At 44.1% G+C, this 22905-nt stretch overlaps 2 protein-coding genes across 7 annotated transcripts in view; both read left to right on the forward strand.

Moving 5' to 3' along the window:
- The window catches only part of arhgef1a (Rho guanine nucleotide exchange factor (GEF) 1a), a 22906-nt gene extending 13317 nt beyond the window's left edge, over positions 1-9589 (forward strand). For all 4 annotated transcript variants that reach the window (XM_056399238.1, XM_056399236.1, XM_056399235.1 and 1 more), the window contains exons 7-23: positions 236-379; positions 495-745; positions 954-1079; positions 1870-1987; positions 2246-2322; positions 2538-2709; positions 3245-3321; positions 3425-3597; positions 3807-3874; positions 3999-4187; positions 4329-4412; positions 4593-4642; positions 5488-5523; positions 5708-5758; positions 6324-6650; positions 6912-7062; positions 7167-9589. In XM_056399238.1, coding sequence (XP_056255213.1) covers positions 236-379; positions 495-745; positions 954-1079; positions 1870-1987; positions 2246-2322; positions 2538-2709; positions 3245-3321; positions 3425-3597; positions 3807-3874; positions 3999-4187; positions 4329-4412; positions 4593-4642; positions 5488-5523; positions 5708-5758; positions 6324-6650; positions 6912-7062; positions 7167-7195 — 2123 coding nt within the window. In that variant the 3' untranslated portion in view covers positions 7196-9589. The remainder of the gene's footprint in view (positions 1-235; positions 380-494; positions 746-953; positions 1080-1869; positions 1988-2245; positions 2323-2537; positions 2710-3244; positions 3322-3424; positions 3598-3806; positions 3875-3998; positions 4188-4328; positions 4413-4592; positions 4643-5487; positions 5524-5707; positions 5759-6323; positions 6651-6911; positions 7063-7166) is intronic.
- An 886-nt stretch (positions 9590-10475) lies between these two features.
- tpm3 (tropomyosin 3) lies at positions 10476-22406 on the forward strand. 3 transcript variants are annotated; one of them, XM_056398511.1, is made up of 14 exons: positions 10476-10539; positions 10680-10740; positions 11185-11237; positions 12778-12853; positions 13529-13738; positions 16759-16884; positions 18688-18821; positions 19129-19246; positions 19374-19444; positions 20134-20209; positions 20567-20629; positions 20741-20810; positions 21659-21737; positions 22122-22406. In XM_056398511.1, the coding sequence occupies exons 5-14, from the start codon at positions 13625-13627 to the stop codon at positions 22123-22125; spliced, it is 855 nt and encodes a 284-aa protein (XP_056254486.1). In that variant the 5' UTR covers positions 10476-10539; positions 10680-10740; positions 11185-11237; positions 12778-12853; positions 13529-13624; the 3' UTR covers positions 22126-22406. The 3 variants fall into 3 exon arrangements, with proteins under 3 accessions (XP_056254486.1, XP_056254484.1, XP_056254485.1); XM_056398509.1 differs by having other exon boundaries at positions 10479-10740; XM_056398510.1 differs by having other exon boundaries at positions 10479-10740; positions 13604-13738.
- The last annotated feature ends 499 nt before the right edge of the window (positions 22407-22905 follow it).

A 22905-nucleotide genomic window follows, 5' to 3' on the forward strand; every position in this document is an offset into this window, starting at 1 on the left:
TTCTCAGGGGTGGGCAGAGCACAGGAACGTTTTACTGCAGTAGAAGAAAAGAGAAAAAATCAAAATGTTCTCTGATTAAACGTTGCCAGGTAGAAAGGGAAAGAGGAGGGGTAGAAATATGGTGCTAACAATAACAAATGATTAAACTATTAAATCAAAGAACATCTTGAGGCTACAGGTGTGTATTGGTGTTTCATTACACCGCTCTTCATGCTGGCGGTTCTCTGTGGTCCAGGAGACGTCTACTACACCTCAGTGCTGGAGGAGATGGAGCTGGATGGCCAGGACTTTAAAGCGGATTCCTGGAGCATGGCGGTGGACAGCAGCTACCTGCAGGCGCATCGCAAGAACGTCATCAAGAGGCAGGACGTCATCTATGGTGAGAAGATCATCATCACGTCTCCAGCAGATATACAGAGTCAATACAAGTTCATTAAAAATCTGTGTGTGTGTGTGTGTGTGTGTGTGTGTGTGTGTGTGTGTGTGTGTCTCAGAGCTGATTCAGACGGAGCTGCACCACATGCGGACTCTCCACATCATGGAGAGGGTGTTTCGGCAGGGCATGCTGGATGAGCTGCAGCTGGAGCTCAGCACCGTGCACGCCATGTTCCCCTGCCTGGACCAGCTGATCCGGATACACTCTCACTTCCTGGCGCAGCTGCTGCTGCGGCGCAACAGCAGCCTGCAGTCCGGATCCAGCTACAACTTCACCATCCACCAGCTGGGGGACATACTGCTGGAGCAGGTGAGTGGCTTCACACACACACAGGGGATAACTACGTTAACAGTGACATCCAGAGGTCAAACATCTGTCCCACATCAGTCCGGCATCGTCGCATCAATCTGACAGTGTTTTCTAATAAGAGGTGTTTCATGTTATATATATTCTGTGACACCGCTACTCAAAATAATCAATAATCAATAATTCTGTTTTGTTATTGTGTGTGTGTCAGTTCTCAGGCCAGTGTGCAGATGACATGAGGAAGACCTACGCTGAGTTCTGCAGCCGCCACTTAAAGGCAGTGAAAGTGTACAAGGAGCTGCTGTCCAGAGACAAGAGGTTCCAGTGCTTCATACGGGTGAGTCCAAACACAGGAAGTCAGCTGTTCAGGAACAGATCAGCTGTTCACTCAGCTGAGTTTTAACGACCCCCTCTGATGAAAATCAAGATTTTAACCTCGTTAACGTCCATATGATGTTTTTATATAATACAGACACATGATGATGAAAACATCATCAACACCATGACTGAGTGTTTCCACCTTGAACCAAGGTGAACCTGTGAACCAATCACAGTCTCATAAACACAGATTCAGACAGTCAGAGACTCAAACGTCACAGACCTCAGGAACCAATCCTGTCAGCTTGTAGGGACGGGGGGCGGGGCTAAATACACCTGAAACCTTATCAGTACAGAGAGAGAGAGTTAGCATTAGCACAACCACTAACACTGTGTCACAGCCAGTTACAAGCTAACAAACAACATAAACAAGTAGAAGATGCTAACCGTTCTGAGAAGATGCTAACCAAGCTAACCGTTCTAAGAAGATGCTAACTAAGCTAACTGTTGTGAGAAGATGCTAACTAAGCTAACTGTTCTGAGAAGATGCTAACTAAGCTAACTGTTCTGAGAAGATGCTAACTTTTGCTAATGTGTTTCTTGCATTCACAAGAACGTGAGGTCACGTGACCTTGATCCCACACAGTTGTTTCTACACTGATGAAACCTGCTCACATTAAATCTCTCTGCTGCGTTTTATATTTATCCTCCTCTCAAACACACTGAAGAAGAAATGACAGATCCTCTGTGTGTGTGTGTGTGTGTGTGTGTGTGTGTGTGTGTGTGTGTGTGTGTGTGTCTATGGGCAGCGGGTGACTCGAGGACCCCTCCTACGTTGCCATGGCGTTCAGGAGTGCATCTTGTTGGTGACTCAGCGGATCTCCAAGTATCCCGTCCTCATTCAGCGCATTCTGGAAAACAGCACCGGTGAACACACTTCATGATCTGCCCACTTCCTTTTAGTGATGTAACACAACACAGTCGGCACACACACGACAGGACGTCCAGCGCCACACACGTGCAGTATGAACATCTGGGCGGCTGCAGTGTTTCATCTGCTTAATTTTGTGTTGCTGCAGCGTCATGATCAGAATCAGCTGACTCTGGTCCGTCTGTAAACACTGTGATGACTGAATGACGGTCTGTTGCCGTCTGTAATGATGTGGGTGTCTGTCTCTCTTCCAGAGGACGAGGACGAAGCGTCTTGTCTGGCCCAGGCTCTCACCTTGGTCAGAGAGCTGCTCAGTTCAATAGACCAGCAGGTACCGGACAGCTGTCTGATGAATAATAAAAAAAAACAAAAAGATGGAAAATCAGGCAAAAAAAAGTAAAAAGCACGTTATGTCTGGTCTGTTATCTTATCTTATGTCTTGTTATATTATCACTTTCTTTGTTTTTTATTTTGTGTCACCAATAAAAAGGAAAAAAAAAGATAAAATGACATTTGCTCATGGTGTTGGACTTTATCCTCCGGCAGATGGAGGAGCTGGAGAAAACTCAACGGATGCAAGAGATCCAGGCCAAGCTGGACCCGCGGGCTGAGGCCAGAGTGAGGGACGGGGGGCTCTTCAGGCCCGGAGAGCTGCTCCGCCGGAGACTCGTCCACGAAGGGACTCTCTTCTGGAAGACTCCCGGCTCCCGGCTCAAAGGTGCGACGCTGTGACATCAGTCTGTGTGTGACGTCAGTGAAGCGACGGTCTGAAGCTCTGCTCGGATCAATAACGATCCTTAGTGCCGGAACACGACAGCGTTTCCTTTTCACTCGAGCTTCAGACTCTGTAAATGTTTCTCATTTGATTTTGGTCACAAACTAAAGTCAGGGAAACGTTTCACTGCCTCCTCATCACAAACGTCCTCCTCGTGCAGGACTGTTCCTGTTCTGCTTCCATCTGTTTTTAGATGAAACTGATCATGTGAACATGTCTCCATCCAGTGGTTCATGTTTCCTCCTTTTTCTATATCCAGAAGACAATTTATATATATATATATATATTTGTGTTACTGCTTTATAAAATTGAAAACTCACAAAAAAGAAGAAAAAAGTTTATTTATTTATTTATTTATTTATTTTTTAGACTGTCTGTAGTTGAAGTTCAAGAAAAAAGACGACAACTTTGTATTGATGTGCGGTTGTTTATTTGTGTGTGTGTGTGTGTGTGTGTGTGTGTGTGTGTGTGTGTGTAGATATACAGGTCTTACTGATGACAGACATCCTGGTGTTTCTGCAGGAGAAGGACCAAAGGTACATCTTTCCCAGTATGGTAAGAAAACGTTCTCACACACACACACACACAGATGACTGGAACAACACCTGCTGTTCTCTCACCTGTCCTCTGTCCCATCATCCACCTGTGTGCGGTCCAGGACAAGCCTCCGGTACTGTCCCTCCAGAACCTGATAGTGAGGGACATAGCCAATCAGGAGCGAGGCATGTTCCTCATCAGCGACTCCTCTCCTCCTGAGATGTACGAGTTCCACGCCGCCTCCAAGGAGGACAAGAACATGTGGATACGCCACATCCAGCGGACCGTCAGCAAGTGAGAACACACACACACACACACACACACACACTCACATGCACACAACCCTTCCAAGTGTTCTGTATGAGTCTGATATGTGTCAGTATATTTTTACACCACCAACAGATAAAACGTTAAAGATCGCTTCACTGACATCAGTGACAAAGGATTGTGTGTGTGTGTGTGTGTGTGTGTGTGTGTGTGTGTGTGTGTGTGTGTGTGTTCAGGTGTCCGTCACGAGAGGAGTTCCCGCTCATCGAGACTGAACACAGGGCTCATCAGAGGAGGCTCAAAGGTCAGGAGAAGGTCATCGTGTCGCCTCTCTGTGTTCTGACGTGTCTGAACTGAGAACTGAATCAAAGTGATTGATAAACACTGTAAATCAGATGATTGGTTGATTCCTTCTGCCCCGCCCCCAGCCGACCTCCAGCAGAAGGACCGGGAGATGCTGGAGCTGCTGCAGGAGAGGGTGACTCTGTTCTGCGAGCTGGCGGAGGTGACCTGTGGTCAGGATGGCCTGCAGCCCCCCGTCACTCGATACCTATTCAGGGCCGACACCCCCCAGGCTCCACGGGCCGAGAAACTCCTGCTGGACGCCACCGCTGAAGGTAACGCAGTGTTACCAGTTAGAGACCAGGTTCAGGTCAGAGCTTCATGTTTTCACTGTTTAACTCCAACCATTGTGTGTGTGTGTGTGTGTGTGTGTGTGTGTGTGGTGTGTGTGTGTGTGTGTGTGTGTGTGTCCACAGTGGACAGGCTGAGTGAGCTGCTCCTGGGCTCCAGTGTGGACATCCCTCTGCTGTGTCGTCACAACCACCTGGAGGTGGAGACCAGTGAGTCCCAGCAACACGACCGTGTCATAAACAACAACCGTCCAGTAGAAACACATACAAACACATAGAAACACGCGTGGGCGGGGCATGTGGGCGGGGCATGCGGAGGTAGCTCTCAGACACACTGTGTGATTGGCCGCACTAACAGTGACTGTCGTGATGTGATGTGTCTCTGCTCAGGTCATCAGGATCTGTTGGTCAATGGAGCCCATGACGTCTGTTCAGCAAAGGTGAGCGGCTCTGTCAGGTCCAGCTGTCCTCAAACCATGTTCATGTCCCTGACCAGCTGACCACAGGTCTTACTGTTGTTGTTGTTGTTGTTGTTGTTGTTGTTGGAAATCAGTTTCTGTTTACAGATGATTCCCTTTGATCAATGCAAAGAAAGGCTGAATATCACTCGCTGCTGTAGAGTCCCTGAGCTCCAGACCTCCAGCTCCCAGCTTCACTGTTCACTGTGTGTTCACATACAGTTTATATATCAATGATAAAATAACAAAACAAACAAACAAACTTCACGCTGAGGTGGTGATGTTGTTCTGAACATCAGCCGAGTACCAAAGACAATCACAGCCGTGAATATTCAGAACATCACGACCTCAGTGTGTCACGAGGCCGTGTCAATAAACAACAACACATTATGATTTGTTTGTTTATTTCTCATTTATTTGTCTACACCAACACAAATAGCTGCTACTGTTACTGGACTGGTACTGGACTGTTGCTAAGCAACACATAAACATAGTCCTGACCTGCACAGTGACACTAGCTGCGACCTCGTCTCCTCGTTCCCTCAGGTGTTCCTGAAGGATCCACCTTCTTCCTTCATCCTCCTCGGACGACCGCACATCGTTTCAGTCAAATGTTATTTCTGAAATATTTTCATCTTTGTTCGTTACAGTCTGAGATCGATAACAACGTTAATGTGACGCTGATTAACGGTTAATAGATCACCTGTGGAGCGGAGTGATACATGGAGTTAAAAGTCCCAGTGCTGTTATTCTCTATATCAGCCTCATGGAATATATAAACATACATGTACATATATATAACTCTCCTCTGTGTTTATCTTCTGAAGGACTGCATGAGGAGTCAGGACAAGCCCCCACACATGGTGAGTCATCGGGGGGGGGGTTTCAGGTGTGTGTGGGTAGGTTCTGGTTGGGTTAGATTAGTAGTAGTTATGGTTAAAGGTCCCGTAATTTAGACTCTGCCAGTGTTTTATTTGTAGTTTTAAGAACCTGTGTGTGTGTGTGTGTGTGTGTGTGTGTGTGTGTGTGTGTGTGTGTGTTTAACAGGAGATCTGTCAGAAGCTGGTGAATCTCAGTGTTTACCTCCACGCTCTCCAGGTGAGTAACTTCCTGTTTTCTCTTGTCCTTGCTGATGGAGATGATGAGAATCCGTCTCTTCATCTCACGTGAATGAGAAGAAGTTTGAGACACAGTCACTGAATCTCTCAGTCATCACTGCTCCATCAATACAAGAGGTGTGATGAGAAAGTTCAGTTATTATTTTGTACCCACTTCTCTTGTGTGTCTCATGTAAGTTCACTTTACTTAACCCTCCTGGCTGATTGTTGCCCCGCCCTCATGTTCCACCTGTTCTATCACCTTTCCCTCCCTTGTGTCCGTCTGTGTCACTGTGTTCTCCGGTGGATTATTGTTCTCTTGTTGTTCAGTGTTTGGTTCTGCTTTTTGTTCCTGTCTGGTTTTATTTTGTAGTTTCAGTTTTGTCTTTAAACTTTATTTTGTACCTGCTCCCTTTTTTGGTCGTCTGCACTTTGGGACACCTGGTGGAGAACAGGTTCCTGTGCAGCTTCACCTGACACAAACTTTAATGGAAAAATCTAAATATTGTTTTGTCCTGAAAACTTATTTCAACCCCCCCCCCTGAAATCTTCGTTGTCTCCTGAAGGGCGCCGTCATCAAACAAGACTCCATCTTGGAGCTGCTGCTACAACCTCAGGACGCCATGGTGCCAGCTGCAGGGGGCGTGTGGCGCCCTCACTGGCGAGACGGTGGAAATCGGGAGGCCAGCGTGGGCTCGACCATCGGGGAGCTGGCTCTCTTACAGAGACAACACAGCCTGCTGCAGGAAGAGCTGCTGAGGCTGCGGGACGCCGAGAGCCGGTTCAAGGACAGCGAGAGGGCGCGGGCCAAGCTGGAGAAGCAGGTCCGACACATGAAGGTCTGCGGCGGGACTGCACCTGCCCCCCACCTGCTGGGGGAGCAGGATCCTCAGGTAAGAACAACTGCAATTCCTCAACGTTGGGGACCCACATCTCAGCCCCGGCGTCACGTTCCAGAGGACTGGAACTTATATTTCCCTAAATGCAGCTCAGTGGCGCCCCCGCCTGGTAATCACCCGTGACTGTAAACTCCACCCCAACTTTGTATCCAGGCTTTCTGTTAATATTTGTAGTCTCAATCCCAAAATCAGAGATCTCTCTGATGATGTCATGGTGATGTCATGGAGATGTCTGTCCTCTTGTTGTTGTTGTAGCCTCCATCTCTGCGACCAGGAAGTGACGCCGCCCCACGGGCCCGGCAGGAGCCTGTCCACCAACCAGACGGTCTACAGGACGGCAGCGATCTGGAGGTGGATGTGACGTCAGACGATGACGATGGGACGGCGTCTGTCAGCAGCTCCAAAGGTCAGACTGAAGGTCCTTAAACGTGTCCCAGGACACAGCACATTGTGAATACTGTGTTGAAGCGTCTCCTCAGGGACTGACCCCGGATCTGTTTCCTGTTTCAGATCTTCAGGATATTCCAGAGGAGATCTGAACCTCATCATGTTTCACGCTGCTGATCAGCTCTAACTGGTTTTAATGTCTTCATATTTATTTAGCTGCTTTGCTTTTGGCTTGTGACAGTGAGCTGTTTTTATTTTTCAGTTTGAATTTCCATGATTTAATATCATCACTCGTCTGGAAACAGCTGGATGACGTGAGTCTGTCGGACGTGACGATGTGACCGAATGAACATTAGGACTGATGGTCAGGGCTCCGAGCGTCTGTAATCTCATTTCACATCATTTCACAGGCGTCACTAACTCCTCCTCCAGAGATCAGGGAATTTATTATTTGTTAAAAATAACAACAATAGTAGAAAAATACAGGTGAAGATTTGATTTGAACCTCTGTAGTTTATAGAGTTTATACCACAGACCTGAGTGAGCGGAGAGACGTGTCGTGATGCAGCATGAAACAGTTTCTGCTCGTGTTTTTGTTTTTCTTTAAAAATTCATAAAAACAAAAAAATGATCTTCCTCAAAAACAAGAAGGAAACACTTTGATTCTGTTGATCACCAGGGATCACATGACGACATCATGCACATGGTTGCCTGGACACAAAGCCTGTCACTTCAATCAGACGCCCAACTCACAAAGTTTCTGCTCTGATTTTATTCTGAAAGTCCTGACCGAAGGCTGCTTTTATTCTGAAAGTCCTGACCGGAAGGCTGATTTTATTCTGAAAGTCCTGACTGGAAGGCTCTTGTGATGATTGATGATGAATCTGAACCAACATTATTATATTACAAACGTAGTAAATAAAAAAATCAAAAGCCACAAACAAGCAACATGTTTCGGCGTCGTCATGGTAACGTGACATGTCACAAAGTGCTATCCCGTTCCTCTTTATTCTGTTTTGAGCCCTCGTACTAAATCACTGACCAGGTGACGTCAGTTAAGCCTGTGAGGGTTCAGGGTTTAGGCCTGGGGGGGGGGGGGGGGGGCTAAGACTCCACCAGACTCCCTGTCTCCAGGTCTCTGTCCGTGGGGGGGTCAGTCAGGCTCCTCTGTGGGAGGGGGGGCTTCATTAGCAGCTTTGACGTGTGGAGCAGAAACGATTGAAAGGCCTCCAGCTGTCTGCTGTTTTCTGATCAGCTCACCTCACCTAAAACCAGCTCAGAGGTCAGAGGTCAGAGGTCAGTGCCTTCCAAACCCATTAGAAATGACTGTTACAGAAATGTGATCTCAGCTGAATAAAGTGGACACACTTCCTGTATGTGTAAAGAGAGAAGTTGAATAACAACACACCCAGCTGCTGGAACCAATGCATGACTCACTTCAGCTCTCATTTATCTTCTACATAGCGATCAATAAGTAATCACAGCCAGTAGATCTACAGGTAGACGCACGCAGGTCTACTGTACTCAATGACACACAACATGATTTTATCCTGTTCAGTCATATTATAGGGAATGCATTTCTCAAAATTATTAATAAGATCTTAATAATCTTTAACATTTATGTTGACAGTGTTAAAAATGTGATATTATTCTTTATGTCCAGTGATGATTGTCTGCTGAAGAAGTCAGGCCATAATTCTCTGTTTGGACAATAATGATAGTTATAAAATGATAACACAGCATTTCTCAAATGTCAACTTCCTCGTGTGTGTTGATAAATGGACCAGTGAACTCATCACGAGCAGAGAACAGGCTGAGAGACATGAACACTCACTGAAGTGCAGAAGACCACATGGCCACTAGAGGGCGGCGTGGGACATCAGACCTCGCCGTCCTCCTGATGAGTGACGGGACACAGGAGGAGTGAGACGTCGTTCACACCTGAAGTTGACTCTGAACTAGACGAGATTAGATGTGTGTTTCTGTTTCTGTATCTTCCTCTGAACGACCGGAGCGGCTGCCGTTCTGTCAGATCCAGGTCCATGAGTGGCGAGTGTCCTCACGCAGCACGTCCAGCATCTCAGAAGCAATAGCAGATTTACAGGGGCTTCACATTTCTACAGTCAATCAGTTTTGGATTTTGGGGTTTTGCATGTTTTTCAACCGGACTTCAAAATCTGTGAACCTCTCTGACGGCTGCAACACAAACACGCTTTCAGCTTTATTGTGTTTTTATCCATTGAATGTCAGATCTATCTATCTATCTATCTATCTATCTTTACAGTGGGGTTTGGTGGTTTGATGTTGGTGTGGCCTGTGAACTGACCTGACTGGACGTGTCCTGCTCTGACATGAATGTATTTTCGGCATCAGAGCCACATAATGATGACATGTATGAGATGGTGTGAGCAGTGTGAGGTGTGATGTGTTCAGCAGATGCAGCAGGTCAGTGTAAGGCCTGAACTGAAACAGGGACTGTACTTTTGCACAACCTTTTGTCATTCATGTGGACTGAATGTAAAATAAATAAAAGTTGTAATAAAGAATGTGTCGTGTTGATGTGTTCAAAGACTTTATCTCCCAGCTGAGACAGAGGACTGATGACATGTGACCACTCTGTGACGTGCACAGAGAGATTGAAAGGTGGAAGGGTCAGGGTGGTGCAGTGGTTCTGGTTCTGGATCTGGTTGGGACTCTGCTGGGACTTCTCTGTGTGTCTGTGTTTCCATTCAGCGTTGTAAAGTGACAGGACAGTAATCTGCTGTTGACAGCACAGTTAACACTAATACAATGTTGAAACAGAATATAGTCATTTTTCCTAAATGATATGGATGTACCTGTAGCACAATGTTATATCTGTCTTACTCTTATATTTTTCTCTTTTTATAAAGTCAGTTCGGTTTTTATCAAAATATCAAAACATTAGGAGTCTGCGTCTTGAAGCTCTGGTGACTGTTCAACTGTACAACTGATCTGAGAACTGCATGAAGAGCTGTGAGGATGACGCTTCTAACGTGAGAATTGGATCAAAGTGACTGACAAAAACCTTAACTCACTTAGGTTCATGAACGCACCACAAAGATGAAAGCAGCAGGTATGTGGACATAAAAGACGAGTTTTAAATTTTGATCTTAAGGCCTGAGCACAGTGGCCTCCAACTGTCACAGTGTGATATACATCTATAACTATATCTTCTTTGACACTGTAACTACAGGAAGTACTTCTACTGTGACGCTGTACTCTTGCTCACTGATGGAACATTTTACCCTGTGGTTTTACTTCAATAGAAGTTACAAAAAAAACAACAACAAAAACAAACATCTATGCCACCTACTGTCGTAAATCTGCAGCTGCATGGCGCAAAGGAGTAATAGCAAAGGATTGTGGGTAATCCTCAAAGCGACGGGGATTTGCCGCGAGCTAATGAGTCTCTAAGTGGCTTTGGACAAAATAATGTTTATAAGTTTAAAAAGTATATAAACATTGAGCTGGCTTGGTCGGTTTGAATATCATTTGTTTTATACTAAAATTCGCCATGGTTTTATTAAGTTAACTATATTTTTTTAATGTGTTTTATTGCCGGTAAAAATCCCTCCAGTTAAGCTAGCTAACGTTAACGTGACGCTGTCTTTTCAGACAGAGCATGCGCAGTGTGGCCACAGGAGATGACCCTTCTACTCTATTGTCATAAATGCAGGTATGTTACAGTTGCTCTACACAGTGTGGTAATATTTTGTGTTTTATAATATAATAAGTTCACATGGTTATGGAATGAAAAAAAAAGAAAAAGGTAACTGCTATTAGAAATATTTATGATTATACATCTGTTCATATTTTGTATTATTTTTATTGTATTGTTTTGTGCCATTATTTTATATTTTTGTGCTGTTTCTTTGTGGATTCGGAATAGGGACAATTTCTGTCCTGTGTCATTTGATTTCTTTTTTTTTTTTTTTTTTTTACACAAATTAAAACTCACTATATGATCACTATATAGTTGTATTGTGCAGAGTGTAGATTTTTGAGGATGTTAATATTGTGGTTATCCTAAAAGCGACGGAGGTTTTGCCACAAGACAGAGCATACGCAGTGTGTCCACAAGAGATGACCCTTCTACTCTATTGTTCTGTCATAAATGCAGGTTAATGCTGATGAGGAATAAACCTGCTGTTACCACACACCTGACCAGCTCAGGTGAGTTCATTTAGACAGAAGACATCTCACAAAGGTCACAAATGCACCATCAGGCTGCTGGTGAGCCAGTATGAACACACTCAGACCCTGTAACACAAAAGGTCACTGTCCAACACATCAACCCGCAGACACTCACACTGATATCAAACTTCTCATCTGATTGTTTGCGACAAACAAATGTATTTTCCAGAGTTAAACTCGACATGTTCAACAGTCACAAACTTCAGCAGTGATCCTGGTCCTTCCTTTTTGTCTGCCTGTGTATTTGTGTGCATAGCTGCAGACACACAATCTTATTCTAATCCTCTAGACAATGTCAGCCAAAAGATGTTTATTAATAACCCGACTGGGGCCTAGAGAGGGGAATAACTGACATGATCACCCCGCTGGCGCGGTACCCCATCCATCCCAGGAGAAATCCAATTATAGGCACTGGAGGCCAGGTGATGGAATAGAGTTACAGGACAGACATTCTTACCCAGTGTCAGTTTGTATTGTGTTCTATCTCCCAACCCCTCACCCCATCGTTAAGACAGCTCGTAGAAAATCGACTTTAGGTTGGTTTTAGCCATGAATTCAAGCATATCCCTTTAGACCAGTGGTCGGCAACTGGCGACCCGTGGGCCAAAACTCAGATTCTTATTTTATCTCATTTATCTCATTTTAGCTCAGCTTGGTCTCAGAGCAGCTTTTGACACAGTTGACCATGTCATTTATTTTAAAACACCTGGAGGGGGGAGTCGGTCTACAGGGCCCGGAGTTGAAATGGTTTTCGTCTTACCTGAGAGACAAAACCTTTTCAGTTAGAACAGGGAACTGTTTATCCCCTGCCCTCATCAAAGGTGTCATCCCTCAAGGTTTAATGTTAGGGCCTCACTATACATGCTTGGATCTGAATGGATAAATTCTGGAGTGAAAGCTCATATCAAAAAGATGAAAGACTAACTAAAGGACCACAAACACACAAAAGACTATTAACATGAAATAATAAACTCTATATTTATGTCAAAACGTCTCTCTACAACAACGAATCCTCCATTGTCTCACTGCTCATGACTGAGCTCCAGTGTTTTTACCATTAGATCATATTAGATATTTTAAATTGGTCATGAAATGACAAGACAACATTGGAAATGAAAGGATAGCTAACATTAGTTAGCTAAACTGTAACTTAAGGCTAAAGTGAGAAACTAGCTAACGTTAGCGTTCATCTGTACTTGACACAGTCTGATTCAGAAACTCTGACGGTAAGAAAGTAAAGTTTATTTACAAGCTAGATAGTTAACTACTGCTAATTACATTTTCCTACAGTGTCTGTGCGACACACTGGAGCAGAGACTTGATGCACTTTATGAATTATTAAGATTTAAAACGATCCCTGACACATCTATTGTATTTATATATCATATATTAATAGCGTACTAAAATGTGTTAAAGTTCTCTCAGTCCTGTTGCATCTCTTTTGTATTTCATGTGTTTTCATATGATTTCAAAACGATGGCATCAATGCACCAATCACATGCATTTTCTTTATTTTAAGGACTTGACAGACCCGATGATGAGGATCAGGTGATATGATTGAAAGACTCCAGAACATCTACTAAATGGATCCATCGGTGAGATGACTTTCTGAACTACATGAATCTTCTCCAGTGTAACACACATGATGTGATTCATATTACCTTCCCCTATTAACAGGCATTAACAGTTACGGTGCTTTAATGTCTGACACTGTAAATTAAATGGTGTCAGAGGGACAGGAGTCACTTACTGGCAGCAGCAGCTGTTGCTGAACTGCAGTGTGGCCTTAACAAAAAGCAGAATTAAATATGGAAACCTGTAACAACATGCTTATTTAAAGAGTTGAAGACTGATGATATTTAGAGGAATCGAATGCCCTGGAAAGTTTCTGGAGTCACAGTGACAGGAACTTTAATATCTGTGATTAACATCCAGCCTCGTCCGGTTTGAGCAGCGACTCTGACAGAAAACGACAAAAACATTTTCCTTTGTCACGTCTTCTTCACTCAAACTCATTTGTGTTAAACTGAGTTAAACTGAGTAAGTAAGAGTCAAACTGAAAGGGAGATGAAATAGAGGAAATCTGAGGAACTGTGTCTCTAATAGTAGAAACCTACAGGTTCACTTTTCATTAGCGCTGTGACTGTGGGGGCAGAGGAGGGTGTGGTGGGGGGGCAGAGGAGGGTGTGGTGGGGGGGCAGGTTTAGAGGCTTAGGAGTGGGAGTGTCTCCTCATCTGTCATATAAATGCTCTGCCTCTATCTGTGTCAGAGTTTCGTGTCTCCACAAGTTCGCCGGCCTCTCTCTCTCTCTGTCTCTCCCGTTCATCTTCCCCTCTCGTCAAAGACACGTTAAACCTCAGCCAAAATGGAGGCCATCAAGAAGAAGATGCTTATGCTGAAGTTGGACAAGGAGAACGCACTGGACCAGGCCGAACAGGCTGAAGCAGACAAGAAAGCAGCTGAAGAGCGAAGCAAGCAGGTGGGTCACAAACACAGGGTGAGACAGGTGTTTCATCAACAGTCTCATCCAACAGGTGAGAGACAAAGGGATTCAGTAGAGAACAACAGAATTATAATATTATTTGTGCCAGTATTCATTTCGTCTGTGGTCAGAAATCTGAGTGATATAAATGCTGTGTCTAACACCGGGGTGAACGGATGCTGCCGTCTCACCTCTGGAAGGTTTTCTTCAGACTCTGGATGATGACACTCTGATCAGTCTGACAAACGCTTCTCAGACCCAAAGCTGAGACCTGGACCTGGTCTGTATCTGTGTCACAAAGAACTGAACCAACTGAATCCAACTTGCGCTGCCTAATGTGAGAACCAGAGACTGGAGTTATATTTTTGATGTCTCTTCCCACCGGACGTCATCCTGCAGCAGAGAGAAAAACTACTCACATTTAATACAATAAAATCCTTTTAATAATAATCAATACAACCAAACCTGAACCCAGCAACCTGAGCAACAAACTGAACCCGTCCCTCCCAAAACCTGATGCTTTGTTGGGTTCAAGTCAGGTTCCACTGATTCTGTTGTAATATTAAATCCTTTATTATAAGCCATTAAAACGGACCCTAACGACCTGATAATTAATGAGCTGTCAGTAAGTACTTCCTGAATACCTGTGAACCGAGGACTCCACAGTAGATAATACTGCGTTACTGTGGAGCACCGACTCGTTAGTTAACGATCGTGATCTTCTGTGATACACAACTGTCTCCATAACGATTTTTTGGATTTGGTTTTCTGTCTTTTTGTTTGGACACAAAAAACAAAGAGACCATGTGATTTCATTTCCTGTTTTTTGTTTTAGAATTAAAAATCAAATCAAATAGTTTTTTTGGTTTAAAACAAAATGATGATAAAAGGAATCAGCAAAAAGGAAACGGACTGTTTTTGATCGTTTTTTCAATTTGTTGACTCTGACACCAAAAATGTTTTTTTCTTTTTTGGTTTCAAAACAAAAAAACAGATTTACGTTTGTTTTCCTTTTTAAATTACAAATGAACGATGGATTATCCGATGATCCCCAGACTGAAGACGTGTAGTTTGGACCGGGCAGAGGCGGGATTTCTCTCTGGGCTGATTTACACCTGAAGATCTGAACGATCGCACCTCAACAACCAGTCAGGTCGCTGGTTTCAACCCTCTGATACGACCCTCGAGAGCGTCTCCTGAAGCAGCGAATCGGACCTTGGTTGTCATGGTTACATTAATAAACACACGTACTGTACCGAGTGGGGCGCACCTACGTTCGTCGCCGTGGTTACTATAGTAACGGTCATGGCTTGGTTAGGTTTAGCAAAACATTGTGATTTGGGTTAATAGAATTAGTACTTCCTCAACGTTAGACGATCTTTGTTGTCATGGTTACAACAATAACAACGAACGGCCATGGATAATAGAAACAACATAGGAATCGAACACCGCTCTCCGTCCACCTCCTCCTCCTGAAGTGGACTCTGTCTCTTTATACTACGTCACTGACACTTTTCCCTTCGCTCCTGTCATCATTACTACGACCACTAGATGTCGCCTAGCAACAAAACCTAACTATGATGTCATAATAACCTGCTGCACAGACGAGCTGTGGGCTCGTTTCTTACAGGAGGACGGTCGGTATTGATGTGCAGGACTTCCTGATCCAGATGTTGATGCAGGTGTGGATGGGGTCAGGGAGTCTACTCGGATCCATCGGCCCACTTGTCTTTAGACAGATTGACACACTGACCTGAGACCTGCTGTGACACATCAGACCTGATCCAGACACTAAGAACACTTTCAGCTCGGCCCAACTCGAATCCTCGGCCAGGCGCCGGTTTCACAGAGATGTTAGGCCTGATGTCTGATGTCAGTCCGACCGTTTCACAAAAATAAAGACTGACTTAAAACAAAAAAATTAGACACCTTACCTCGAGGCTAACTCAGGCCTAACCTGTGTTACCGTGGTGACATGGTAACCTGTGCACCAACATGTCTCATAATTTGTGGTTTCAGACTCAGATTATTCATCACATATCTATAGTAAAGTCAGATGACAGAATATTTGTGAAGGTAAAAAGTGAAATATCGCATTGACAAAAGTATTCAGACACTTTACTGTGACTCAGCTTCCTCCGTTTCTCTGGATCGTCTCTGAGATGTTTCTACACCTTGACTGGAGTCCACCTGTGGTAAACTCAGCTGACTGGCCCTGATGTGTAAAGACACACACCTGTCTCAGTTCTCACAGCTGACGACGCCGATCAGAGCAGAGACCGCGAGGAGGAAGGAGCTGCTGACCTGAGCACAGTCCAACATCTGGAGAGACCTGAACATCTGTGTTAACGCTCAGACTCTCTCTCTTTATTTTGAATCTTGGGATATGTTGGGCGACGAAGGATCCACCTTTTGGAGAGGACAGTCCTCTCACACCGCAGTGATGTAATAATAAACTTTATTTGTATTTACATCTTTCATACAAGTGAATGCAACACGAAGAAATGAGCTGCTTCACATGAAAAGACATAAAGACATGTTAGAAGCATCGCTCTAAAATGAAAAACATTAAAATTAGATAGAATAATTAATAAGATAATAAATAATGAAATCAAGAGATATTTAAAAGAAGTGCTGAAAATAAATGTGGCGCAAAGTGCAAAATTTCAGAGCTAGTTAAAGGCTAAAGTGAAGAAATACGTTTTTATCTTTCTTTTAAAAGATACTTAGTGAGCTGGCCTCTCTGATATCTTCAGATATCTATGTCTGATATCTATATAGATATTTATATCTGATATCTAATATCTATATATAATTATATCTCATATGTATAGGCCATGTGTTCCTCAGCTTTGGGCTGTAACTGACAGAGGCTGCATCTGTTGTTGAGCAGCAGTGGATGAGATCAGAGGGATGCGGCCTCTGAACTGGGACACAGTTGTTGAAATCACTATGAGGCGTGTGAAGCAGATTCTCTGAATGTGTTAACTCTGGTGTCTGATCTCTCCCTCCCCCAGCATGAAGACGAGCTCCTGCAGATGCAGAAGAAGCTGAAGGGGACGGAGGACGAGCTGGATAAATACTCGGAGGCCCTGAAGGACGCTCAGGAGAAGCTGGAGGTGGCCGATAAAAAGGCGGCTGACGTGAGTGATACAGTCATCCCTCAGAATACAAACGCCGCACATACATTCGGTGTGAGTTATAAGACCTGCCGCACATGGCGAGCCTCTGAATACCCCGGGCCCGGAGCCTCCTGCTGCTGGCGGACAGTGTGAGACCCGGGCTCTGATAAAAGCTGTGATAATGCCGCTGTAAACCAACCCTGGCTGATTCACTGCTTCTCCCTCACATTCCATTCTCATCGTGCCCGGCGTGGACTCCTCAGCTGTCGGGGGATTCAGAGCCCTATTTTGGCCATGATGTCAGCTCAACCTTGACTGTGAGCTTAACAATGGTCCCAGTCCATTTTAGGTTCATCATCCATTCCTCCCAGGTCAGCCCCCCCCCCCCCCCCTTAGGAGAGAGACTTCCTGAATTTCATCAATGTGTTCACTTTAGTTTATAGTCTCAGCGTTTTCATTTTGTTGATGTTATTGCACATAAACAGTTCACTTAATATAAAATACATTACACAACATAAATGTCCCCATATCAAGAGTGATGTCGACATATACGTCACCAAATAATAATAATAATAATAATAATGATATTAACCGTTATTTATAGAGCAAAGTACTTTACAACAGCAGAAATATAGAATCAATAAAATCAATGCATTTCAAAGCAAAGAAATAAAACACAAACCAGGAAAATGTCTCAGATCAAAGTACGTCTCAAGAAGCGACTTAAAGAGAAATATTATTTATATCATAAGGATATTTACTTGGATATATGGATATATATTTATGTAACAGAGTTCTACAATATAAACATAAATACTTGAATATGTCAGTATATGAAATTGTTCCCATTTCTAACAGGTTTCATGTTATTTTTATTTATGTTTTTATTTTACATGTACTTATATTTCATATGTGGAAATATTCGCTGAGCGTCACTCACAGAGGAAAGAGAGAAACTCACTCCGGCCTGTTTCTTCTTCTTCTGCCTCTTAACCCGAGTCACTGCTGGAGAATTTATTTCAGCATCTACATATAGAAGGAACAGCTGTCAGCATTGTTCCGCCTGCAGAGAACGCCGGGAACAAAATACCAGTGAAGCGCAGATGGTGTCAGGGCGGCCGTCGCCTCAAACTCCAGTTTATCAACTCAAATCAACACAATCCTGCGTCACACACACACACACACACACACTGATGATGTTTCTCATCAGCTACACTGCTTCCAGAGTCAGGGTGTAATCGATGTCAGTGTTACCGGCAGCGAGCGGCACACGGGCTGCAGAGCACTGAATTGTGGGTAGATGTAGAGACAGGACCAAAGTTAGCATCCTCAACAGGCCAGAGCTCGTTCACCTCAGCACAGAGCCAGTAGCTGAAATCGCTCTAGCAAACCCACACCTGCACCAGAGCCCCACCTACTGGCTGGAAGGTGCATCACCTCAATATACAGAGTATAAATGTTAGAGAAGATCGTATTTATTAGCTGAAGCTTCACGGGACACGAAGCCTTTTAACAAACTGCTACATTAGCACTGACAAACAAAGTCTGTGCTTCTCTGAATCAGTCCGTTATTTATTTTTATTTATTTTATTTCTACTTTTATTTTTGGTTTTATTCTCTTCCAAACATCTTTTCATTTTATTATTTTATCTTAAATACTTTGTCTAAATTTCATTTCTGGTTTTATTCACCACAATACACGTCCTGTGTTTTAATATTTTAAGTGCTGTAAAAATAAAGTCTGTTAGACTGATTGATTGATTGATTGATTGATTGATTGATTGATTGATTGATTGATTGATTGATTGATTGATCTGTGCTCAGGCTGAAGCAGAGGTGGCTTCCCTGAACAGACGTATCCAGCTGGTGGAGGAGGAGCTGGACCGAGCTCAGGAGAGACTGGCGACGGCTCTGCAGAAGCTGGAGGAGGCTGAGAAGGCTGCAGACGAGAGCGAGAGGTGACGTCTTCCTGTTTCCTGTTTCCTGTGTTCAGTGCTTGATGAGACGAGGGATCTGTACCTCAGCGAAGCCTCGCACTGTGCACGGCGTCATGTTGGGACAGTCGAGTTAAAGAAACTCTGACCTCAGCATCACTGAAACAGACAACTGACAAAAAATCAAATCACTAAATTTGACTAAAACTTTAAATGAAAAGAGTAAAACTAACAAACCTTCACTGTTGTATCATGTATAGATTCAGATGGACCAGAACAATTAGCTAACGGACATCATGTGCAGGAAATAAATGACGGTTTGTGTGTGCAGAGGGATGAAGGTGATTGAGAACAGGGCTCTGAAGGATGAGGAGAAGATGGAGCTGCAGGAGATCCAGCTGAAGGAGGCGAAACACATCGCAGAGGAGGCCGACCGCAAGTACGAGGAGGTGAGTTCCTGCCGGCGATGAATCTGCAGCGTCACACTGAGAGACGGACGTGACCGGAGGGAGTGACTCAGGTCTGCGACGTGTCAACCCTGATAATAACATCTGTCGTACGATGCGTTTTTTCCAGGTGGCTCGTAAGCTGGTGATTGTAGAAGGAGAGCTGGAGCGTACGGAGGAGAGGGCGGAGCTGGCTGAGGCGTGAGTACCTGTATCATCTGCTGAGGTCATGAACTCTGTCGTGCTCGAGCCTCTTCTTCGTAGACGAGATCAGAACTGTCCACAAACATGAGTGAAAGCAGGAAACTCCTCAGGAACTTTTGTCACAGCAGCACCTCCTGCTGGTGGGAGTGTGCACCTTCTCAGCAGTGGATAAATGAAGAGATACTTCAGTCAGTACACTCACATGCAGTACTCTGTGTACTCTGTATACTCTCATGTAGTACGTGAATTTCGACAGGGTGGAGCCGTACCAAATCAAACATGGCCGTTGTGCACTGACCAACAGAAACGACCATCACAACATGTGACGGCGGTTGTCGCCCGGCTGCTTCGCTCGCCAGTAAAATCAAAGATATTTCATAACAAACATTTGTACAGAAAAAATATAGTTAAAAAAGATATATTAAAAATGAGATTCATGTTTTAAATGTGAGGTTTTCGCAGCTTCTGTTAGAAGGTGGATCAGGTTCTAAAATAGGATTCTCCTTCATTTATAAAGGCGTCCATCATTTACACGCCGTGTTGGGGCTGTTTGAGTGCATCATGGGTACTTGTGCGCTGCATGTTGCCTTGTACATGTCAATATGAACACACTTATGTGTGTATGGAGTCACTGTTCACAGTTTTCTCTGTTCTCTCTTTCTTCTTCTGACATAAAACTAAACCAGTAAATGTGCTGAACTGGAGGAGGAACTGAAGAACGTCACCAATAACCTGAAGTCTCTGGAGGCCCAGGCTGAGAAGGTAGGACCAGACGTTCTGCTCCAGCCTCGGACCACACAGGCCCTGGACACTGAGTCTGCATTGAAACTCATTCACTGTAAAAAGGAACTAATTATCCACTAATTAGCCTGAATGAGTCACCTGATGTTACATCTCTAAAACTGTGGTGAAGCCCAACCTTTAACCTCTGGACCACTCCACCATGAACTGTCACACTGTCACATTCATACTGAACATTTGTGCAGTTTCTCAGCAGAGCGAGGTGTGAGGCTGCTGCACGGATTCATTTCCTGTTCTTTAACCAGAACTTCAATGTAAATGTGTGTCAGTTTGAGAAGTTGACATGCGGTCACATGTGGATGTTGTGTCTCGCCACAGTACTCTCAAAAGGAGGACAAGTATGAGGAAGAGATCAAGATCCTGACCGACAAGCTGAAAGAGGTGAGAGGGAGGGACCTTTAACAGCTGGAAACCCTCAATTTAAATAATGTTTTGGCAGAAAGATTCACACACTTCTTCATATTCTGTTCATTATATTTTGTGTCGTCTCAGGCTGAGACCAGAGCTGAGTTTGCTGAGAGATCTGTGGCCAAGCTGGAGAAGACTATTGATGATCTGGAAGGTACGACACTGATTTGTCTGATTGTGCTCCTGTACCTGACACACAACTAATCACCTGTCAGGGTTTACGCTTTGACACTTGGATCGGTTCAGAGAGAAGTGACAAGTGACGAGAAGGAAAATGAAAAACAAGTTGATCCTGGTCAGGGAGGTGAACTCGCAGGATTTCATCGTACTGACAGACGTACCTTAAATTCTGATCACTATGTCTCCACCTGTTGAACCAGAGTTTAAAGCTCCATGTTTTCTTCTTCTTGTGTGTTTGATCCATCAGAAGATATAAAAACCATCTCAGTGTAGTTTTACATATCCTCTCTCAGGCTTCTCTCTGCAGCTCTAGTAACAACAGGTCGTTGAGCCAATCAGAAGAGAGGAGGCTCTGAGCTTCTCTCCTGATTGGCTGACTGTTTTCTGAGTGAGCCAATAAAAATAAAGCAGATTTCAGGTAAAAACACTCGGAGAAACCAAATCCTGCAAGGTTTGGATGGTGGGTCCAGGTGGGCGGGGCTTGGTGACTGCTTTGTTGTGACATCACAAAGTTCCAGAAGTCCTGACGGCTGGTTTTAAGGCTCAGTTTCTGAATACAGGCTGTGTGCATTTCTCTGTGGACTGAGGCTTTGATACTTTCACAGTATTAATATAGAAGCTAGAGCTGATCTATAATCTATAATCACACTACACATGGACACACACCTTTACACTGGAGGAGCTTTAACTCTCTGTTCTGTTGGACTGTGATGCATTTACATGGATTTATATTTTTCTGGTCTTTATCATCATATATGCCTCTATGTTATATAAACTATATGTTATATATTTTACATGTCATATATTTTGTCCATTGTCCAGATGAGCTCTATGCACAGAAACTCAAGTACAAAGCCATCAGTGAGGAACTGGACCACGCCCTCAATGACATGACCTCTATGTAAGTACTGATGAGTAACTGCTGCGACAGAATACCTGCAGATGATGTTGTTAATACATGGGAACATACAGGGAGGAGCACCGTCTGTCAGAGGGGCCGTTCACTCTACAGTTTATACTGCACCATTATGATGACAGCTCATTTACATCAGTCTGTTTTGCTGCAGTGACAAATGCTGATCACATAATTAGCCTGGAAGACTGAGGTCCAGTTCACCAACAGGAGCTCGGCTCTCCTTTCTCTCGCTATGACACATTTTATTAATCAAAAAACCTCTGTTGATGGACCACCTGTTGAAGGGAGGTCCACTCACCTGTGTTGTTTGCACTGAGTCTTGCTTGGTTAAGACAAACTCGTCAACTACGTCTCTCTTTGTGTTTTCAGCTGAACGTCCTGAGGTTCCACCGCCCGGTCCGGCTGTGGTTTCGAGACTCAGCCTTTTACTGCTTCACCCCCCCACCCCCCCACCCCAGTCCACCACCCCCCCACCTGTCTGAGCCTGTCGTACTCTGTTTTTAGTTCTTCGTCAGTGTCTCTGTTGAAACTGAATCTTCATTGTTCACTGTATGTTTTCTGTGGAAGGATGATTCTTGTCTGGTTCTGGTCTTCACTGTTCTTCTGTATCAGTTCTGTTCTGTGTTAAACAGAAGAAACGCTTCAGTTAATGCATCTGTGTCCGTGGCTCTTTTTCTTCTACATTTCTTTTCCACAGCTTTAGTTTCGTAGCAGTTTACAGTGTTTAGTCCCGACGGGAACTTGCAGCAGCTTTTGAAATATTTGTGCGGTTTTATGATTCTCCTGATGATGATATTCACACATTCACATGTCGGAAAGTGTCACTTCAGTTTTTAAAAAAAGAACATGCTCATGTGACAGGGTTCAGTCTGCGCCTGAATATCTAAATATACAGTTTACAATGCCCCGTTAAATCTCTTTATAACACTGAGGGTGATGACAGTTACAGTCTCTGTGTTGTGTAGAAGAAGAGCTGAACTAACAGCTGACCGCTCGACTCAGGCAGCTCTGATGTTGATTCACAAGCACCTTGGGATCTGAGGGATAAAAGCCTCGTCTCAAAAAAACTATTCAGTTTAATAATCAAAAGACACTTAAAATACTAATGAGTGACTCTAAATTAATAAAAGATATGGTCAACAGTCTGAGTCTA

Source organism: Seriola aureovittata, chromosome 16, assembly GCF_021018895.1.
Source record: "Seriola aureovittata isolate HTS-2021-v1 ecotype China chromosome 16, ASM2101889v1, whole genome shotgun sequence".
In the NCBI taxonomy this organism is placed as follows: Eukaryota; Metazoa; Chordata; class Actinopteri; order Carangiformes; family Carangidae; genus Seriola; species Seriola aureovittata.

Excerpts from the sequence above, each read along its gene's own strand:
- tpm3 (XM_056398511.1), top strand. The coding sequence starts at position 13,625 with ATGGAGGCCATCAAGAAGAAGATGCTTATGCTGAAGTTGGACAAGGAG. Across the intron at positions 19,445-20,133 it reads AGGGCGGAGCTGGCTGAGGC|TAAATGTGCTGAACTGGAGG; the intron begins GTGAGTACCTGT and ends AAACTAAACCAG. Across the intron at positions 20,811-21,658 it reads GACTATTGATGATCTGGAAG|ATGAGCTCTATGCACAGAAA; the intron begins GTACGACACTGA and ends TCCATTGTCCAG.